We start from the raw sequence: 23,368 nt of genomic DNA on the forward strand, positions 1-23,368 counted from the left end.
ATACTTATAGTAAAGAGTTGAAATATTTGATTGTAAATGTATTGACTGCTGCTAGGATTGTATTTGCAAAAATTGGAAAAATGAGAAAATTCCATTGCAAGAAGAAGTTGTAAAGAAAATTTTGGAATGTGCTGAGATGAGTAGATTGACTTTTGAAATTAGAGAGCAAGAAGATAAACAATTTTATTTAGTTTGGGATCTTTTCTATCAATGGTTGAATGATGAAATATTAAAATATAAAAGTTAGATAATAAGGAATAATAATGACTTTATTTTCCCTTTCCTTTTATTGGTTTTTGATACTATATCTATATAATAGTTTTCTTTGTTTCTTTCTTTTTCATATTTGGGATAGAATTGGTATGATTATAAGATTTGTTTTAGAATAAAATATTTAAAATATAGTTATCTCATAAAGGCATGACCGAATAAAAGTTTAGTCAAATTTTTTTTTCTTTAATAGCGATACTAGGATTTATAAATTTGTATTGATAAGAGTATTATATAAAGTAACTGTAATTGTGACTATGAGGTGAATGCACAAAACCGATGGACCAACCGACTTACTGTGTGTACAAAAATATGGGGGAGCTGATACTTTTATGTTTTGTTGTTGTGTTTTTTATGTTAAAAAAATAATAAAAATTTATAAAAAAAAAAAAAAAGAACATCAAGATGACACTTAGAAACAGCCCAGACAGATGCTCCCTAATTCACTGAAGTGTAAAGAAGGAGGAGACAGCACAATCAGACTTGCAAGACTCTGTTATTATAGTTGATCTCAATAAACTCAACACAGAGTTTTCACTAGAGGAACAAATGACCAGGCTCAAACTATCCTACTTCAGACACATTATGTAAAGACTTAGCTCTCTAGAGAAGGCCATGATGGTTGGAGAATTGGCAGGAAAGAGAAGTGGATACCCAAGCAAAATAGATGGCTACCAGTGGCATTCGATGCATCATTAGAAGACCTGAAATACTAGGTTAGAGACAGATTCTCATGGTGAAAATCTATCTACTGTATGGGATTGTTCAACATTGACTTGCTGGCACATAATCAATCAATCAATCAGATAAGCTAGTTTAATCATCCTTGGAGACAAATTCAGGAATCACCCAGCCTTGCATGATAGTAAAAAAAAATTGACAGGGAGGGTCTGCCAAATATCCCTCAGGTATCTGCAGGAGCAACAGGTATAGTTGGGCTTGAAGAAGATATTCACCATCACTCCCACATCTAGTAACATGGTGAAATAATAGAATGGAAATCTGGAGCACAATATAGGTAGCATTCTATTTTTAATCCAGTTGACAGTATGTTTCTCATTCTATGTTTCTCATTCAATTTCTATGTCAATTTTCAAAAGAGATATATACAGACATTTGGATTTTGTGTGTATATTTTTACAAAAAGCACAATGTATGTGCCAACTTTGAGCCCAAAACTGCATGGCAGAATTTGGAGAAATGAACTTTCTGGTGATACTTGCTTAAATTATTCCGAGGAATGTGAATTAAGCCTATTCATTTAAAAATGAACACCAAATGAAATTCTTCCCCACATGTGTTAAAAAAACAAGATCAATGCTTCCAAAGGAATAGTATATTTAGACTATAAATGCATGCATGATACAATGGAAAAGGAAAAGATGTCATTTGAGTTCAGAAGAGACCTTTTCCTCTTTCCTCTTCCTTTGACAGATTGATATAGATAAACATAAAGAATCTGGAGAGTTAAAGTCTTCTACCTCAAACATATCAGGTACAATAAAATCAGTGCAAATTTATATAATGTTGCAAGGGCATCCCTACATTCAATAGAATTAAACACCCAAAGATCATCTATTATCAGTAAAATAGCTTCTTCTGATGTATTCCAAAACCATGCAAATGGCACACTTGGATAGTTGATTAATCTACTTGCTAAATGCAGATAGCTGAAATATATTGTTGCTTCTCTTTTCTTTACCCTACCATACTGTGGTAAGTGAATCACACTTTGTCAGTGTTAAGCGTTAATGCAAAATGCATTAGCGCTTAGTGGTGAGATCTCCAGATCAGCTGGTGCCAAAGAGCTTAATAGAGATGCCAACACTCCTGCATTACATGGGATCCTAACACTTTGAAAACATCAATAATGCTTACTTTATGCTTATTGAATGCACTTTCAAAGTGCTCCTTTCCATCACTAGAAGATTATAGGCAAGTTCTATGGTACCACTCCTGACCCTGCCCTGACACTGTACCTTCTGCTGAATTTACATTAGATTATCTGGTAGCTCAAAAGCTATGGCCAGAGAAATTCAGTTTTCCTTTTATGCTAAAGCTGACTTTATATTTGTCTGACTGGTGACAAACAAATTAAGTCTGTTTATGATAGAATCACTAAAAATTAAAGTGTTGTTAGATGTTTGAGATGTGTCAATTGGAACTTCAAAGATGATGGATTTATATGTAGTGTGTGTGTGTGTATGTGTGTGCGTGCGTGTGCATGTGAGTGTACTTTCAAGCCAGTTTTTACTTCTGGTGAATGCTTAGTTAAGTCCCTGCAGGTTTTTTGGCAAGCTTTTGAGAGTGATTTGTCATTGCTTTCTTCCTAAGGCTGAGGGATAGTGATTGGCAAGGGTGGGATTCAATTTTTTTAACAACTGGTTCCGTGGGTGTGGCTTAGTTAGTGGGTATGGCTTGGTGGTCTTGTGACTGGGTGGGCGTGGCCAACTCAACATCCCCTCGCCTGGCCTCTCATGACAGTGGTGATACTGCAACTGTCATAAGTGTGAAAAATGGTCATAAGTCACTTTTTCAATGCCATTGTAACTTTGAATGTTCACTAAATGAACTGCTGTAACTCAAGGATTACCTGTACAAAAATACAAAAAGTTTCTTTGCTTGCAAAAAACTGCCCTAAATAACAATCATTAGATTAAAAATATCTACAAGCCGGAGTTACAAATCAGGCAGGGTGCCAAAACACCATGAGGAATTAAAATAGTTAAAATGCAGTGATAACTATCAGCAGCCAACTCTTGCTCATAAAGTGAAACCCTTTAGCAGAAAGGTCATTGAAGCTCTCCAGAAAAAGTGCCCCCAGGAAAAACAATCCTTAGATCCATTTGCACCACTTAAAGATACCAGCTGGTCTCGCTCAATTCACAAAATAGGAAAAAGGAAAGGTCATATGCCCCCCAGAAAGGCAGTAAAAAAAAAAAAAGTGCCAAGCTTGTATCCTGCCTCTTCGAAGTACAATGGTACTGGTATCTGGTACTGGTGTCTGGTACTGGTAGTGGTATCAGATTCCACTAAAGCAGTGAAAGAAGACCCCACTCCCCAGATAGAAAAAGAAACCATGAGGCAGGAAAAAGTTCAAACACAATACAAATAATTAAATCACAACAGTAGCTTGTTGAAGCTGAATAGGGAAAATTATCCCATCAATAAACACAGGATTAAACATCACCAAGCACAGAATTAACCTTCACCAAAAACCAGTTTTAAACCAAAACTCAGAAAGGGTATGTAGACTCACGTTTGAATGTCAATCTTTCTAGCTAGCCAAGAAGCCTTGCTGAATGTCACTCATCTTGGTTCCCTCTCATTAAAAGTTTCTTTCTGACAGCTCTGCTTCATTATTCAATTATTTCTTCAAAATGCTGATTGTCCAGGGAAGTATTTCCTCCCAACAGCAGTGTAAAATTTTTAAAACAACCCTTCCCCTTTAAGAAAGTCAAGCCTCAGAAGTCTAGGAGTACTGGCAAGAATGTAATAAGGGTGGAAAAAAACAAAAAGAGATTGCTTCTAACTTCCGGTTCTCCGAACTACTTCGAGAAAGAACAAGGGGTTCTATAGAACCAGTAGAATCCCACCCCTGGTGATCGGCCCAAGATCACCCAAGCTAGAACTTATAGCACCCCTTGTATAGTCTCCCAGTTTCTAGACTTGTGCCTTAACCACTGCACCACCTGGTTTGACATACACAGTGTCAAGAGATTTAAATTCTTCTAGAATACTTGGGTCTAATTTAAAACATTTCATAGATTAGGGAGCTACAGTTCAGATCAGGAAGAGGAAGAGGAGGAGGAGGAGGAGGAGAAGGAGGAAGAGGAGGAGATTATATTGACCAGACAAAATGGATCTAAAGAAAGTCTTCAATAACTTTTTAAAAAGATTATGAAGTGTTTCAGATTTGAAGGCAAAATGGCACTTTGAAGCTTAGGGTACACAGGGAATATATCTGTCTGCAGCTCCTTCATTCAAATTAATCTAACTTTCCAATTGAGTTGCAGTTGTGGATGAGAGTTGCCCCGTTCCATATAAAAGTGCAGATAACCTAGCAGTGAACAATTAAGAAAGAGAAGTTGCATTTATTAATTAAGTGGTTTATCAAAAACCCGATCTGTCCAATAAAATTGTCTGTTACAGTAATCCCTAGCTCAAAAACATATTGGAGGATATTGAGATAGGAAGGAAAAACAAACCCCTGCACCGGACATTTGTTGCACTGGAGACCCTCATATCATAGACCCTCATTCTCTACAGTTTGTAATCTATGGATCCATAGATCTGTTGCTGCCCTTCTAGAGAGTGTCCTATAACTCCATCAAATGGGTCAATTTGTACTCTAGGAAGCCTGAACTGACTGATATTCTCAAACTATTATTAGAATTAGAACTCTGTAACTGATTAGGGTTGTAGAGTACATAAGGTTGTGTCTTTTGTAAATATTGAAATCAAAAATTATTTCCTGACATTTTCTGAGTTTACACATTTGAGAAAATGTTATGTTTTAACAGTGAATGTATCACACTGTCACATTTTCTGTACCGAAGAATGTAAAAAATTTTGGCTGAGAATGTCACTTAAAAGTGGGTAGAAACAGACACCATAATTAACTCCTAATCTTCTAATATGTCCTCAGGTAAAGAGAGTGAAACACAGCATCTTTCCACACAAATCAGAAAGAGGTTACAATGTGGTTGTGAAGTTTTCTTTTTAAATAAAGACATTTACTTACATTAAAGTATAAAATGTAAGTTAAATGTAAGTTACAGTATTATTTTGGAGTCCTTTGCCCTGATAGTTTTATAGCAAACAATAATCTAAAACTTTCCTAAATAGTATAAATAGACGGGTCTGAGTTATTTCAGTCCCAAAATGAAGTCACTCAATGAACTGTATTTGCATAGACAATAGAAATGTTGAAACAGGATACAACAAGTAGGATGCAAGTACCTGCATGGCGGAAAATAAATAAATGTGAAAATTTTGATTTGGGAATACCAATTGTTAAAGTGTATGTTAGATAACACAATGCTAAACATTGAGCATCAAGCAGGAAAAGCTTTTTTCCACCTGTCTGGTTGCATATCTAGTTCACTGAGGCTTGAAATCTCATTTGCAAAAGAAGCAAAGTTCAGGTTAAGAAAAGTCTAGAAAAAGTATTCAGGAAAGCTATTACACCCATTGGTGTACAGACATACAACTCTTCAGCAGATATCATATATCCATATATGTGGGACTTGCTAGAATCATTGCATACAAATGTAACCACTGTTGTGTTTCAATTCCAATTTCATTTGTCCTTCATTCTTGTCTGAAAATGGCTGAAATTCATTTTAAGGTTGGACAAAACGTATTGTACTTGATGAAGGAAGAGGGCTGGCAATCTACATTTAGGCCACATAATTTAGATCAGATTATGTTCCCACTCACCAAATAAATAGAGAGCCAATTTGATCTGGTGGTTGGCCTAGAAACCAGGAGACTGCAAATTCTAGACCAGCCTTTGGAATGGAAAACCAGCTGAATGACTTGGGCCATATTCTCTCAGCCCAACTTACCTCATAGGGTTGATGTAGTGGGAAAAATAGGAGGAGGAAGAAATATTGGTATGTTTGCCACTTTATATTGAAGAATGGAGGGAATTTTTTTAAAAAAAATCTAGTTGCCTAGGAAAAGCCTAAAAGCAGAATATGAATTAAACAGTCCTTGCATCTGTACTCTTGAATACTGATATTCAGAGGTATCTAGTACAGGGGTGAAATTCAAAAACTTTTCCCTACCAGCTCTGTGAGCATGGCATGGTGGGTGTGGCTTGGTGGGATTCAGTCTCTGAAAGGAAGAAGGTAGGCAGGCATGGGGGTAGAGCTTAGTCTCTAAAAGAAAGAAGGCAGACATGGGTGGGGCCAATCAATTAAAATCATCCCTACCACCTCTCCCGAGATGGTGCAAGATGGTTGAATTCCACTCCTGATCTAGTAGGTGGGTATATATAGCTATAATGACTAATAGTTCTGATAGCTACCTATAGGGTATTGATAGCTTTTCTTTCTATGGATCTGTCTAATCATTTTTTTAAAATCACTAATGCTTGTGGCTGCCATTACATCTTATGATAGCAGATTCCATGAAATATGCTTTATGATGCAGTATTTCTGAACCTCTCTTCATTTTGCCTGTACTTTGCTGACACTCTAGAAGATGCACAGCCATTAATAAACATCAGCTACCAAAAAATCCACGTGATTTGCTTTTTTGCAGTTTGCACATTATTTTTAAATGCAGAAATAGTGCATTTATTTGTTTCACACACTGAAAATCTCTGTTTTCAGAAGCATCTCTGGAATTCATTAAGTCTAACTCGGAAATATGAAACATTAAATGTACACAAGAAACTAAAAGCATTTCTTTTCTTATCATCTCTGAGAAGATGCTGAATAAAGAAAGGAAACCCAACAAAAACATTTTTTAGTGTTTTCGGCCTTGTAAAACACACATTTCAAGGGGTTCGTATGAGTATCTTTTTACTGTTAAGAGTATAAAAAGAAGTAAGTATGGAAGTTGAAAATGGAAATGAAAAATGAGAAAGGCAAACCATATTTTTACTTCAAAAATAAGCACTATCTTTTCAGTATTAGAAAGTATAGTGCACATATATATGATTTGCAGCCTTCACCTTAACAACAATAAAACATATTTTTCAAGCTAAAATAATCTTTTCTATCAAGGAAACAAATGTTTCTAATACAAGTAATCCTACCCATATGGTTTTCTGATTTATTGGCACAACCTGAGTTAACAACCAACAGAATTTCAGTTCCTCTGAGATTTTCCCTGTCCACCACATTAACTCACACGTTAGTAGGCGGTCACCTATCTAACACATTTCCAAGCACCTGCAGGCCTGACCAGCTGTGCAAATTGCTTTGTAATCAACCTGCTAAGGCAGGCAAAAGAAGAAATCTCAGACTGCTAAAATTTGAGCAACTCTTTATATATACAGTATATCTATATATAATTCTCAGACTGCTAAAATTTGAACAACTCTTTATATATACAGTACAATAAGATAGATAGACAGACAGACAGACAGACAGACACTCACTCTCTCTCTCACACACACACCTAAATTATACTTTCAAGGTTTCCTGTATGAAGAAACATTATTTTATTAGAAGCTCTAAAAGGCACAGTTTATACAGCATGGAAAGCTAACCTTACTACACATGCAACATTCTGATTTGCTAATTTATAAAATCTTATACATAACACATTTGTGGATTTTAAAACAGGACACAAGAAAATTTAAAGCACTTTTTTTTAAAAAAGAAGTGCAACCACATTCAGGATTAAAAATGAAACACCCCTCAGTGAAAGCTCTGCTTCAAGGAATTGAGGATCTATTATCCTTACTATATCAGACCAAGAAAGTCTAATAATGCTTTTCTTCCCCTCCACTCCTGTGACATTACAGAGGTTTCTAAATTGTTTTCTTTCAGCTTACTTGGGGTTGAATTGTGCATCTTGCTTCATTATTCTGGGAAAGAATCTGGTTTACCTTCAAGGTCATCTTTATTCTTTAGAGAAATACCCAGTTTCTTATTGAAGCAGATGCTTCAGCATGGACCTAACCATGTATTTATCTCCTTGCTGACTTTCCATGGTGGCCCTCACCCACCAGGGAAGATAATGGATTTAATAAACAGATGCTCAGCTTTGAATACTGAGGATTCTGTCTACTTTCTCCAAAGTTAGTATCAAATCTCTCCCAGTAACTGCATAAAAGGTTGTTTCTGTAACTTCATTAGAACTTACCTAGGTATTGTCCAACTCTCAGTAAATCCACAGATGATCCTGTGATCTATCCCCCTCTTTCAAGATACTGGTCCTGTTGGAAAGAGCTGTTGGCTGGCAACATGAGAAAACTATATCACAGTGTAATCCCTAAGATTTTTATTTTATTTTTATTTGTAAATTGCTTACAAGATAATAGGTATAAGTAAAAACATAGTTATGAATACATGGATACATGTAAGAAAAATAAAAAAATATATAAAAGAAAAAATAGGACAGGGACGGTAGGCATGTTAGTGCACTTATGCACGCCCCCTACAGACGTGGGGGTGAGGTCAATAGTAGACAGTCTAAGGTTAAAGTTTTTGCAGTTTGGGGAAAAAACCACAGTCAGGTAGAGTATTCCAGACATTGAACACTCGTTTCTGAAGTCGTATTTCCTGCAATCAAGTTTGGTGCAATTAACCTTGAGTTTGTATCTATTGTGTGCTCTTGTGTTGTTAAGGTTGAAGCTGAAGTATTCATTGACAGGTAGGACATTGCAATGTATGATTTTATTTACTATACATAGATCGGACCAAAGGCGGTGTACTTCTAGGTTTTCTAGGTCTAGAATTTCGAGTCAGGTGGCATAAGGTATTCTGCAATGAGTAGAGGAGTGGAGAACTCTTCTTGTGAAATATTTCTGGACTTTCTCAACTGTGTTAATATCAGATACGTAATGTGGGGTCCAAACTGATGAGCTGTATTTGAGTATTGGTCTAACAAATGTTTTGTATGCTCTAGTTATTAGTGTAATATTACCAGAGAAAAAGCTATGTAAGATTAGGTTAACAACTCCTAACGCCTTTTTGGCTATATAGTTACAGTGGGCTCTAGCACTTAGGTCATTTGAGATAAGTACTCCAACACAGTTGCTCTTAATATGATCACAGAGGTCATTTATGTAGAGTATGAAGAGAGTTGGTCCTAGAGCACTACCTTGCGGGACACCACTGTTGACAAGTACAGAATTTGAAAGGACGTTCCCAACTTTGACCATTTGTTGTCTGTTTGACAGGAATGCTTTTATCCAGTTATGCAGGTGTCCAGAGATACCGTAAAATTTTAGTTTTAGGAGTAGTTTGTTGTGTACCACTGAATCAAAGGCTTTACAGAAGTCTATGTAGATTGCATCTATTGCTTTGCCCTGATTGAGTTGTGTAGTCCATATGTTTTTGCAGTGTAGTTTTTTCCTAAAACCAAATTGTTTATTAGAGAGTAGGTTGTTTGTCTCTAAGTGGAGGATGATGGATTGGTTAATAATTGATTCCATGACTTTACAGGTGATGCAGAATAAAGAGATTGGTCTGTAATTTTCAACTAGGCTGGGGTCTCCCTTTTTGAAGATGGGAATGACCGTGGCTTGTGACCATAGTTTTGGCAAGGAGCTGGTCCTGAAAGATTTTTCAAAGATTATGCTTAGAGGTTTGGCTATGGTAGTGGGTAGCTTTTTTAAGAAATAGGCCATATTCCATCTGGTCCAATAGATAGAGATGGTTTTAGATTGCATAGTGCTTTTTCAACATTGTCTTCTGTAAAATCGATATGTATTAGATCATTGTAGTTGTCTGTGATTCGACTAGGAAATACTGGGCATGATCCATTGCTGTTTACAAATAATGAACCAAAGAATGTGTTAAAGAGGTTGGCTTTAATAGTGTCATCATTGCAGTCTTTACCATTAGGTCCTTTCAGGGGTGGGATGGACCTTGAATCTTTTAGTTTGTTGTTTACAAAATTGTAGAAAGCACAGGTGGAATTGGTGCATAGAAGGTCTTCTTCTTGTTTAATGTGATAAATGGTTGCATTCAATTTTTATCTGATGGCATAAATTTTTGTATTGGCTTTGGAAGTTGGCAACGTGACCAGATTTGTTTTTCCGCCAAAGTGATTTCTTTTTGGATTGAAGCTTCCTTATTGTTTTAGGTAATTTGTTTTTTCTGGTTTTGGGAGTTGTTAATGGTACATATAGTTTGATGACTCTTTTGACTTCAAGTAAAAATATATTGTAATGGTCTTGTACAGTATTGCATCCAGAGAATAGAAATTGCCAATCAAGGGATGAGAGATCGTTGTTTATAAGATCATAGTTGCCTTTTTTTAAGTTATAATTGGAGATTACGTCATTGTGATGATTTTTGTGTGGACATATGTCGAGACAAAAGTCAATCATGTTGTGGTCACTGTTGGAAAAGGGTTCTTTAATTTGTACTCCATAAATTGAATTCAAACTATTGCAGAAGATGAGATCGAGGCAGTTGTTAAGCCTAATGTTGTTGGTTAGTAGTTGTTCTAGTCCCAGATTTGTTACTGCATTGTAGAAGGTTGCATGTGTGGGTTCAGTTGTACATTCGTTAAGGATCCAGTTAATATGAGGTAGATTGAAGTCACCAAGAAAGATAAAAGTGTGTGAGCAGGATGCTGCCCATGTTAGTAGTGTATTTAGCTTGTTTGCATGTTTGATGTCAGAATCAGGGGCTCTGTAACATAGTAAGAACTGAAACGTGATATTTAAGGACAGTTCACAGACGATGGTCTCAGGAATAGCAAGCTCCTGGGTAATTTGGATGCTTTTTAGATGTAAGGACTTTTTATAGAAGATAGCAACACCACCTCCTCTATGGATTTCACGATCTGATCGATAAACATGATAGTCTCTTACTGTGGTAATGGAATCAGAGTGAGATGCGTTGAGTCATGTTTCACATACGAATATAATGTTGAATTTAGCCATATTTAGCAAGAGGAGAAATTCAGGTATTTTATTTACAAGGCTTCTTGCATTGAGTAGCTTGCATTTAAGGCCAGTTGTAGTTGGAATAGAGGTAGTTAGGGGCATGCATGCCTAGTTTTGAGTGATGTTGGATTGGATGAGGTGGGGTTGGATGCGGAGTTGTGGGATGTGTGACTTTCTTTTGATGCAATCAGCTCTGTAGTTAATGTATAGGTCCTTTTCTCCATTGTCTAGATGGTTTTTGAGTTCTGCGCGGAGTTCACGGAGCGGATTCTTTGCAGTATGGATAAGTCTGGTCCTGAGCGAAGTTTTTTGTGGTAGGGATTGGTTTTTGCAATGGCATTTATTGTATGAATGAATATGCGTTTGCTGGACTCATTTTTGCATACAACTCTACACAATCTTGGGGCCACAGAGCCATCATTGTATTTGTATCTATGGCCATCTCTGGTTATTTCAATGATATCTTCAGGAGAGATGTTTGTTATATTTGATTTGTTTATGATATCATGAACTTTGGTGATGTCACCTGATTCGTTGGTGTCTTCAAGACCAAATAAGATGGCATTTGGACATTTCTGTTCACGTTCCATGGTGTCTTTGATGAGTAAGGAGATATTATTTGTGGAATTATTTGAAGGGATAGTAATTGTTTGTGGCTGTGGTTTGGTGGTTATTTTTGGTTGTAGTTGTGTTTGTAGTTGAGGTAGTGGTTGTGGTTGTTGTGGGATTTGATTTTGAGCTGATAGGTACTCACTTATCTGTGCTGTATTTTTTTTCAAGAGAAATTAGGCTTGCTTGTATAGTTGTTTCAAAACGTGTTGCTAAGCATTCTTCTATTGAGTGAACGAGTGATTCTATGCTTTCAACTTTGTCAGGTAGGGTACTCAGTTTGTTTAGCTTAGGAGAACATGATGGACATAGATAAAATAATGTATCTGAATTTTTAACCATATCAGCTAGACTTTTGTTTGCGTTTAAACAGGCAGGGTGGGCTAGATTATCGCATAGGTGGCATATGATGTAAATTTTGCTTTCATTGATGGTTTCAAGACATTTGAAACATGTGCAGGAGTCTGGGAGGTCATTGGTAGAGATATTTTTCTTTTGTTTTGGTTTGGAGTTTTTGGCTGGCAGGGTCGATGGCAATAATACAGTAATCAATTAAAACAGCTAGTTAATGTGATAGGTAGACAGTTACTTAATGAATGTTGGTAATTAATAAATGTTAATTGATATGTTAGAGAACAAATCAAAAGTAAGGTTAATTATTACTAAAAATCAATCAATCAATCAATTGGTTATTCAAATCACTCTAATCAAATAATTTTGCAAAGCAACATACAGCCTAATTTATTACAGTAATTACTAAACACACTGGTCAATTAAATTCACTAAATCACTGATTTTACTAATAAGATATTCAGTAATTACACTATATGCACTAAACACTCAATCATACTAAGCAATAAAAACAATAAATCAATTGATCATTTGATAAAACTTATTTTAAAGAAATTGATTTTTTTGAGATAATGAAAGTAATGAAGTAGTATGTAGTATTGAGAGTTGGTAAGTAAAGGGTTAATGCTTTGCTTTGTTTTGCTTAACTGTTGCTGATATCTGAGAATAGGTTTATAACCCTTAATAAACTGGCAGGAGGCCTCTTTTCCTGGGCTGTTTGAAAACAATCAATGAGCAAGGGTTTACACTCTCTTTCTTGTTTTGTAGATTGAGTTTTTGAGATAGTAAAGATGCAAAGACATTGAAGGGGGGAATCTTTGGCCCCTTCTTCAGCAGAGATAAACAGAACAATTCACTGGGAGGCAACAGGAAACTTTTTGTTTTGTTTTCCCTTGATGAATTGGATTTCTGGCCCCTCCTAGTTAATTTAAATACACTTTCAAAGTTTGTTGCTTTTAAGACAAAGAGAAAGAAAGTCTTGCACTGGCAATTTGAACAGTTTATATTTGTACTATGTACACTCAGATTTGTATTGAGCATTCACTCCTGGCTTCAATATACTTCTGCTTCTATCACAGGAAATAAAAGTTGCTTCCAATCTTCACAGGAGTTCAGTTATAACAATACTTCCTTATTTATTGAAAGTCCAAAGTCACCGTCCTTTTAAAGAGGAAGTCCAGATTAGCAATTTGGTGAAGAGGGAAGAGGGAAGGAGGGGCGGCAGGGGGGAAGCAGTCTGTTTCACACCCTGGCTGCAGATGTCTGACTCACAGCTTCTGGTGCTCACCGCCCTGCAAGGATGGGATGAATCTCACAATCTCACTGCCCTGCAAGGATGATCGTTGAGCCCACCCGGTACTGGCGAGCCCCGCCGCCTTACCTTCTAGTAAGGATGGGTCAAGTCACACATCATTGAGCGCTTTTGAATAGAGTGCTCCCGAACTTAGTGCCCACCGAGGAATGAGTTCTTTACTGGGAGGAATCAGAGATCTCCAAGTACTTTTGAATTGAGTGTTTGCTGAGGAATGGAGCTCTTTTCTGGCTTGCTGGCAAGTCTCAGGTGTTAGGCTTTCCACCTCACCGGCTGGACCCACAGGGATTAGAGGGCTTGTCGCCTGGCACTGCCCATGCCCGCTGGAGCTCCTCATGCTGCCTCTACTGCTGCCACCATCTTGCAGATGCAATATGAGGATGCTTGTCTCTGATCAAATTCAATCTTTACCTTCCTTCAGTAGTATTCTAGGTGTCTCTTTTGGTGTTTCATTTTCCAAAGTTCCTTCAAAAGCTAATAGTCTGGGATTGGTGCACTTTGCAGCATAAGGGCAAAAGTCCCTGTGACATTCTAGGCAATGATCAAAACATCAGTCAAACTGCCCATTAGATACTCAAGAGAAAAACAGGCTCCACTGGATGACATTAGCCATTTGGGGAAGACAAATATCTTCCCTGATCTAGAAGTATTATTTGTAAGGAATGATAGAACATTTTATTAGATATGGAAGAATGTTATGTGATGGATGGATGGATGATAAATAGGTAGATAGATACAGAGAGAGAGAGAGACAGGCAGACAGACTGTAGAAGATAGATAGATAATAGAAGAGAAACAGAGAGAAAAATTTGTGTAGATATGAATGAGTTAATGGAGGAGACCCATGAGAGACAGCTACATAAATTATTATTACTTTGGCTGTAAGCACACATTACATGAAAATGTTTCATTTTTCTGGCTTTGTACAATAGGTGAACCCAACCAATTCTGGTCTGTTCATCAAATAATGGTTAAATAAGTTGTGTATGTATATGTTCTCATTTTTTTCTCTTCCTTGCTCGCTTGCATAGGATGTCTGTCATGGCATCCTCTGTTGTGAGAATGAATGAGAGTTGCTGTGTGGAAGGCACAAGATGTGAAGCCTTGGTACCTATTATAGGTCTTAAAACACGAGTGTGGCAATAGGAATACATTTACAATTTGTCTTGGGTCTATGATTTCCTATCATTGAAGTTTCTCTTCAGAAACAGAAGCTCATACTCAGCTTGCATATGTCAACTGATATGAGAATTTTATTAAATATTGACTTGGTATTTAAGCCGCTAAGATAATGGACAATAAACCAGTATATACAGAGTTTTTCAATTTTGCTTCCCAAGAATCCCCTTTCTTTCTTTCTTTCTTTCTTTCTTTCTTTCTTTCTTTCTTTCTTTCTTTCTTTCTTTCTTTCTTTCTTTCTTTCTTTCTTTCTTTCTTTCTTTCTTTCTTTCTTTCTCTCTCTCTCTCTCTCTCTCTTTCTCTCTCTATCTCTCTCTCTCTTTTTCTTTCTTTTTCTTCCTCCCTTCCTCTCTCTCTCTCTTTCTGCCCCTGTCTCTTTCTCTTTGTATCAAATCTGGTTTGAAACTTAAGGGAACTTCAATGACATTTTGAAGAACAGGTGTTCAGTTTTTATTTATATTCTAGCCAATGTTTAGAAAATAAGGTACATTTCTTTAATGTCACTTAATTTCAAAACCTATTTGTCTGATTGCCAAAAATGATGACTGATACAATTTAAACCAATAATACAATCAATGAGGAAGAGTGAGCAATAAATAGAAAATGCTGATGTTTGTTCAGAATTATCTTGGAGATATCAGAACTGTCATTCTCCAAATATTTGTGCTGACAAAAATCTGTTCATGTGAATTTAAGCAAACAGCAAGTAAAACTGGTATAATTAGGTAGCTGAAGTGAAAAGTCCTTGGAAAACATTATTTGGCCACAATGCTTTCAAAGCTTCAAACTTTTTAACTTGAGTTTTGCCATCTCTCTAAATCAATAAGAAATTGCCTCATGTACTTTAAATCTCCCACAAGTCAAAAATATATTATCTTACTACATTTACTCAAAGGAAAGTTAACATACTAATTTCTATCACCATCCCCTATGTAAGCCACATTTATTTTTAAGAGCTGTCTAAGAAATTGCAGAGTAAAAATATTGATAAGCTTGCAGAAGATTAAATAGATTCATTGGATTCTATTTTTGGTCTGAAAAAGGACATTCAAGGTGACTTATAAATTTGAAATTCATTCTGCAAAACAAATGAATAAAGCCTACATTATTTCAAGCAGACTGTCACACCAAAGAAAGTTCCTTCTTCAGTTCCAAAGGATTGGATACTAGACTGCCCATTTAGCATTTTACTAGACTGATTACTAGACTGATGCTATACTCTCTAATAAATAGGGAGTGCAACAATGAATGGTCCATTGCTCTATAATTTTTATAGAGCATAAAAAAGAGGTTTAAAGTTAGTAGAGTCACTGGCAATGATAATCAATAGCTACTGGTTTTATGAACACCTTCAATTTTGCTGAAAGTTATTGGAATCAGCATGTTGAATCAGATAAAGCCTTGGTTAGATCTCACAGGACTGAGAATGAGTCTTGTGATGAAGCACTGCACTTACTATTTACTATTCCCTCATTTGCTTAATTTATATCAAGAATGGCTTCAACCATGGTTTTAATTCCTTTTATATTTTCTATGTTTCTTGCTTCTAAACTGACAAGCCTGAGCAGCATGTCAACAGGGCCAGGTATGCAGGATCGGCTTCCATGCTTCACTGAAATGAAGAAAAAAGTCTTCTGCCCACCTGTGTGCCTCAGATCCTTAATATAGCTGGAACAGCATTGTGTCATCTACTGACAATACAGCAAGCCCTATGTATTCATCAGAAAACTACACCAATAACTTTCATAAGCATATTCCAGCCTCTTTTGGGTAAACCTGTCCCCTTTTCGGTAAATATGAAAACATAAAAGTAATCTGTAACATGTTTCTTTTCAAGAAAAATAATATGATCCATTAAAAGAAACTGTTATATGAACAAGCAGTAAACCCTGGACTCCTGTGACATCTTTTTAAAGACTTATTTGCTGAAATTATCCATCATGTATGTATGTATGTATGTATGTATCTATCTATCTATCTATCTATCTATCTATCTATCTATCTATCTATCTATCTATCTATCTATCATCAGAATATTTATAGCTCAGGGTTGAAATGAGAGGCCTCTGGTGCTCTCTGAGCTTGCTTGTTTTCTTGCAAATGTTTTATTACTCTAGGTAACATCATCAGTGCTAGTAAGAAGTGCAGTTTGCTGTCTGTCTGTCTATCTATCTATCCATCTATCCATCTATCTTTCTATCTTTCTTTCTATCATCTATCCTAATCTAATTTCTATCTATGTGCATCCATCAACCTAGCCTTGATTTACTGCCATTCCAGTATATCATACTCATTATGTTTTTATTGCCTTTATAATAAACACTTTTCTGGGTTATAACCTGACATTCCAGCTCCACCATACAGAATCAGCTTTTCAGTGTAATCATTGTTTCTTCTCAATTTGCCAGTTACAACAGGCAATTTCTAGATCAGTATTTCCACACTGAAAGCAACAGAATCAGATAATGCACAGGGAATGGGCAATTGCCCTACCACCTGGGCAATTGCCCAGCCTTTTCATTCTGTGGACATACTCCTTGAATGTAAAATAAGCTTAAATATACGCTAGAGAGATGTGTTTTAGCAAGCACGATAATAGAGTTCCATTATACTGAAATAAAAAAGCATCTGTGATATAACGCCTACTTATAAAGGATTGTAAGCCAGTCTTCTAACATATATATTTTGCAGTTTCAGAATTAATGTTAAAACGGTTCCAAAAGTCACATTAATGGGAAACAAACTGAATTTCACAATGAACAAAAATGAACAAGAACAAAAATTCCTGCAATACTGGTCTTTAGCTTATTTATGTCTAGCTAATTCTAATAAAAATCGTGATCTGAAACAGACAATCCTTTCAAAGTCCATCTCCTCTTTGATCTGAGCCTTACTAAAATGAGTTCTCCTCTACCTAACTCTGTCCTGATTTTACTGTACTCTATCCTTACTGAAACAAGGTTCTTCTTCGAATAACGCACATACACACAATTAATAAGCAATATTTGTGTATATATTTGACACCTTGATGAAAAAGTTAAAATATTGGTGAAATGACATCCAGGAAATGCCACTTTGATATTCATTTCCTCATATGGCATTTCCTGAAAATCATTTCACCAATAAATAGTACACACAAAAACTAATCTCTATATTATTGTTTTAAAGCAACATTTATTGGCATATACCTGTACATGAACTAGTATTAGAAATCTCTGTACTGACAACAGATATGTTGGAACCATCTTCACTGGAAGCTTTCAAAATGTACTTTTCAATTACACCTTTGACCCCAACTGGTTCATCCCATGTAACTTCAATGCTGTGACCATTTATGCTGTGAATTCTTGAGAGTGTCAGCACGTTTTGTGGTACTGTGAATGAATAAAAGAGAAACAGAGAGAACAGCAGACTTAAGAAGACTATTGCTCCATTCTTCACTTTTAGTAGTTGCAGTAAATCAGATTCACCATTAGCATATATACAATTTATTGGAGTTGTAACTTTCCAGCATTGATTTAATATGACTACACATCTTGAGCCATTCAGCATTAGCTATATTTCAAAACTATCAGAACTCTACATATGTAATGTTCTTCATTCTTCAGTTAAGGTACCAAAGAAACATCACTTAAAAGAGAAGGAAGTGGAATTTAATAGTTCAAACAGCATAATGACACTACCAGGAAAGAATGATAATTAGATGTTTATAAGGTGGGATACTACATTCCATGAGCAGAAATCCAAAAACTTTCCCTAAAATTTTGTTTTAGACTAAACCTATACAGTTTGTATACTGAATGTTTCCTAACAGAGAAAAATTTAATGGGCCATCTCCCAACAATAACCCGATAGAATATGTATTTAATTTTATTCCAGATTATCCATAGTATTTGTCTATCAAAGACAACAGAAAATGAGTTGGGCCAATTATTTTTTTATACCTGCATATAATGTTTTCCTTTGGACCAGTTAAGAACAACCAGAAACAGAGATGATTTTTTTACTTTACAAAATAAATGTGAAATCTGTGCCAAATCTTGTTCAAATGAACATGTCCCTGTCAAGGTTTTGCCACTGCCTTCTTCCAAAATATTTTTCTTTTCAATATTTTTGCCTGGACTATAACCATGATATTTCCTGATAGTATATCCATGTGTCATGTTGCTTAGCTTTCTGAGATTAATCAAAGTCAGGTAACAAATTTAACAATTTGCCCATTTAACAATATATGGAAAATGATTAATGCAAACTTTCATTGAAGCATTAAGAATAGTCAGAGCTTAACTCATTGAAGCCTAGCTACCATAATAAAATATTCTAGTTTTTAATAATCTTTATCTGCTTATTAAATACTGTTACAGCAAGTAAAATTCTAGTAAGAAACAACTTTATCTCAGGTGACTATACAAAGGGTACAAAGAAAAGGCTCAAAGAACTCTCTGGCAGAATGATACATAATGGTTTTTCTCATAAATGCCTATATCTACTCAAGAGCCTTAATGATTAGAACTGCTGAGGCATTTCTTAACAAAGTATTTCTCTTTTTATGCTTTCCAACCCAGATTTGTTTTAAAAATCTTTCAATGGGGAGAGAAGGGAACTGCCTAGAAATGATATGTTACTTTTCAAAGTATGATGCCTCCTAAAAGTAGCAATCAGATCTACTTACAGCGTATGAGATTGCTGACATGACTACATAAATATATTGGTTTTATCGGTTCTGAAATACATCACTGAGCAAGGTAAGGCACAGTATAGCAGATGGCCTTTTCATAGGGGACATAACAAAACTGACTAAAAAATAATTAAATAGTGCAATTATTTTCTAGCCCTTGGGAACATGTAGCTGCTAGTGCTCTGGTCAGATTGTAAATATAAATTTATGGTCTAACTTACTCTGGTCAGACAATTAGGACAAAAATATGGCTGCATTTACTCGCTTTGGGATGGTGGCATTAAGCTGTATAAGCAAAACATTTGCAAATAAAAACCCTTTGCTTTGACAAAAACATATTGAAATCAGCTTTTGTGACTTATGCACTTTTGTTACCTCTTGCAAATAGGCTGAGAAGTCTATTTGCAGATAGCAGCTGTGGGAAGAAATGCTTTTCCACAAATATAAGATGTGATCCCTTCTGAATCATCCCTTCTGAATTATCTGTTTAAATGATTTTAGTGTTTACTTTAATACTCATTTTAAATGACTTTTTAAACTTTTTAGATTGGGAAGGCAATATTTTCTTTTACAAATGCATTAACCATCTTGAGTACAGATAATTGTCGACTTATGATCACAATTGAGTCCAAAATTCCATTGCTAAAAGAGACAATTCTTAAGTGAGTTTTACCCCATTTTACAACCTTTCTTGCCACAGTTACTAAGTGAATCACTGCAGTTGTTCAGTTAGTAATGTAGTTGTTAAGTGAATTGGGCTTTCCCTTTGACTTTGCTTGTAAGAAGGCTGCAAAATGTGGTCACATAACCCCAGGATATTGCAACCATCATAAATACACGCCAATTGCCAAGCATTTCAAATTCCCAGAGGTTGTGGGAGGAGCTGCTGGCTGCTTGTGAAGGAAGCAGAAGGTGAGTAGAAAGGAGAAAGATAGCGGCCCGTGTGCCTAATAGCACGTGAATCATATAACTATAAACCAAGAATACCAATAAGACATTTAGGGTAAGTGCGCTTGAGATTGTGATTTTATTTTATTTCAAAATGACCGGCTCAGTTCAATGTAATACTTGTTTTACAGATGTCTTTCGCAGTACTCTTTTCAAACTTGGATACTGTCCTCTTTGTAAAAAAATTACCAGTCTACATGGACAGATTACCTATCTAGAATCTCTAATCTGTGCTCTCCAAGCAGAAATAAGGTGCCCAATCCAGCCATCTATTGAACTGCCATGCTACCAGCCCCCACTACCACAAAGACCCTACAGGAAAATGGCAGTATGGGCAACCGTGAGATCTGGCAGGGTGAGAGCTGTGGACCATAAACACAAAGCTTCTTCTGTGTCCCAGCATAACAGATACAATGCCCTTGCTGACCTTAATAGGGACACTAAAGTGACAGGTCAAGGTAGTTGTGATAATGATAACTCAAGTAAGCCGGGGATCATGGTCCTTGAAGAAGAACTGACTTTGGAAAGGAGAAAGTGTGAATCAGGTATTATCACACCAGTCACACAAGAAGAGCAAGGCATCCAAAAAGAGATACTAAGATACTAAGCTGGCAGGAATAGCTAACACCCAAGAAGATAGGCTCAAGATCCAGATGGATCTTGACAGACTAGAACACTGGGCCATATCTAACAAAATGAAATTCAATGTAGAGAAAAGTAAAGTCCTACACTTAGGCAAGAAAAACCAAAAGTACACATAAAGACTGGGTGAAACCAGGCTCAATAGCAGTAACTGTGAGAGGGATCTTGGAGTCTTAGTGGACAACCAGCTAAATATGAGCCAGCAGTGTGCAGCAGCCTCCAAAAAAGCTAATGCAATCCTAAATTGTATTAATCAAGGTCAAGGGAGGTACTAATACCGCTCTATAAAGATCACACCTAGAGTACTGCTTCCAGTTTTGTTCACCACATTATAAAAAAGATGTTGAGACTCTAGAAAAAGTACAGAGAAGAGCAACCAGGATGATTAGTGGACTGGAGGCTAAAACATACAACAAACAGTTGCAGGAACTGGGCTTGGCTAGTCTATATATTTGAGGGGCTGCCACAGGGAGGAAGGGGTTAAGCTACTTTCTAAAGCATCTGTAGGTCAGACAAGGAATAATGGATGGAAACTGAAGAAGGAGAGATTTAACCTGGAAATAAGGAGAAACTTTCTGACAGTGAGAACAATCAACCAATGGAACAGCTTGCCCTCGGAAGTTGTGGGAGCACCATCACTTGAAACTTTCAAGGAGAGATTGGACTGCCATTTGTCAGAAATGGTGTAGGGTCTCCTGCTTGGGCGGGGGGTTGGACTAGATGACCTACAAGGTCCCTTCCAACTCTGATTATCTGTTATCTGATCCACAGATATGTCCAACTGTGCTCTTCCAATTCTGGCTTTTTTTTTTTTTAAGGAGAAAAATTGAACTCAGAAACCCCCAAAGAAATATGATCGATATTGACCAGTGGGTGGAATGGAAAAAGCAAAGGATGTCATATATCTTTCTAGGGCGCTTTTTGAATTTTTCCAAAGTGCAGTCCAGAAGGTAATGGCTTTCAAAATACATTTATGGAATTTTGTTATTACTTTTATAAAAGTAAGGCAAAAGTGTAAGGCACAAATAAGGGGAGACACTTTGCTGTAATGGTCTAGTCCCACCTTAGGCATGAAAGCCAGCTGTGTGACATTGGGTCAGTCACTCTCCCTCAACTCAACTCACAAGATTATGTGAGTTGAGTTGAGTTGAGTGGGAGTAACTGGCCAATGTCACAAGATTATTTTGAAGGAAAATACAGGAGGAAGAAGTAGTGGTATGTTTGCTGCCTTGGAAAATAAAAGATAGGACAAAAATCTAAGGAAAAAAAGAACTGAATGTCCAAACTCTAGCCTCCTTGCTTGTATGCTACCAGTCTGCAGCCAGCAAAACTGTAAAATTCACTGCATTTAGAGAACAATTCTGCATTACTTGCTTATTGTGTTTTGCTAGTGCCAATCTAAATATGTCCATACTGACATATTGGCTACCTAAATAAAGACTTCATATGGGAACACTATGCAGAAACATTAATTACCTGATTCTCTTGTGCGACTACGGCTCCAGGCACTAGATACAGATCCTCCTTCATTAGAAGCAATTACCCGATATAAATATTCTTGAGGGAGGAAGGGGGAGAGAGGGTATGAGAGAGAAAGAGACAGATGCACAGAGAGAGAAATTAATACAGAATCACCGCAAAGTGAACAAAAACCATACCTATAAGGAAGGAGCAACTGTGTTACCTGTAAATGGTTGCAGACCATTATCATATACATGTTTCTCTTTGCCTTGATACACTAAGATGGAGTCATTTCCCCTGCAGTTTACAGCACTGTCAGTTGATAGGCATCCATCCAGATTGACTCTGACAGCACTGCTGGACACAGATGCCAAGTTAACGACAGCACTTCGTGTAAATTTAACATCCTTCATGCAGCCTCCAAAACCTAGCAAATAGTAAGGGGATTAGCGGCAGGTAAAGGGCTTCAGCTGTTAATTAAGAAGCACGTTTTACTTCTTACAGTGCTACATTTTAATTGTGCAGTTGTACAGTTTAAATGTTAAACTTTCTATACACGTCTGTTTGCCTATGTAACACTGTTGCTTCATGTTATTTTTGGGAAGGGTCAGCAAAAAAAAATATGCACCAAGATTGATTTTTAAATTGTAGCTCAAATACAAATTCAAATTAATGTGATGTTTTTATTATTATAGAGGATGTTCTTTTGCAGGATTTCAAATGAATATTTCTCAGGTTAATTGTTTAGAAAATTTGAGTTTGGATATGTGCGGAATATCATTTTTAATTACTTAGGCATATTATTTTCCCATAGTTCAATTTTTTAAATTACACTGACCAAATTTTGGCATTACATGTTGTCAGATATTTAGGTGCAAGGGACTAAAAGGCTGTGTCTATATTAGGTATCGAGCTGTCCCACCATTTAAAGATGTAATGCCCATTCTGCCCAGTATTTACTATCACAGTTACAGGTGACCTAGTAACATCTCCCAACCTTCTGACTTTGGAGTAGGCAGAGTAGTAGGCTTTGGAGTTTGCAGCAAAAAATAAGTATACATTTCTGGAATTCTAATCTGTCAAGTCAGTGTTATCTCCTGGCAGCTGCCTGGACTCTCATCCCTGCAGTTTTCTTGGCAAGATTTGGTTTCTTCGTGGCTGCTTCATAGAGTTGAGAAAGAGTGACTGGCCTAAAGTCACTGTGCAGATGTCCAAAATGGGACTTGAACTCAGGAGCTCAGGGATTCTATCCTAGTGCTTCAACCACTACATCAGACTGGCTCTTTGAATTGGCATACATATGATATTATATATTATTTATAAATTAAGTAAATTT

The 23,368-nt window shown here is 36.4% G+C and overlaps 1 protein-coding gene across 1 annotated transcript in view; it reads right to left on the minus strand.

Annotated features, from left to right (window-relative positions):
* USH2A (usherin) overlaps positions 1-23,368 on the minus strand; it is a 485,796-nt gene that overhangs the window by 289,528 nt on the left and 172,900 nt on the right. Inside the window, exons 28-30 of the mRNA XM_087933437.1 lie at positions 22,256-22,459; positions 22,048-22,128; positions 17,492-17,677 (exon numbers count right to left, since the gene is read on the minus strand). Coding sequence (XP_087789563.1) covers positions 17,492-17,677; positions 22,048-22,128; positions 22,256-22,459 — 471 coding nt within the window. The remainder of the gene's footprint in view (positions 1-17,491; positions 17,678-22,047; positions 22,129-22,255; positions 22,460-23,368) is intronic.

Source organism: Pseudonaja textilis, chromosome 1 (genome assembly GCF_049901715.1).
Source record: "Pseudonaja textilis isolate UNSWEBS1 chromosome 1, rPseTex1.2, whole genome shotgun sequence".
In the NCBI taxonomy this organism is placed as follows: domain Eukaryota; kingdom Metazoa; phylum Chordata; class Lepidosauria; order Squamata; family Elapidae; genus Pseudonaja; species Pseudonaja textilis.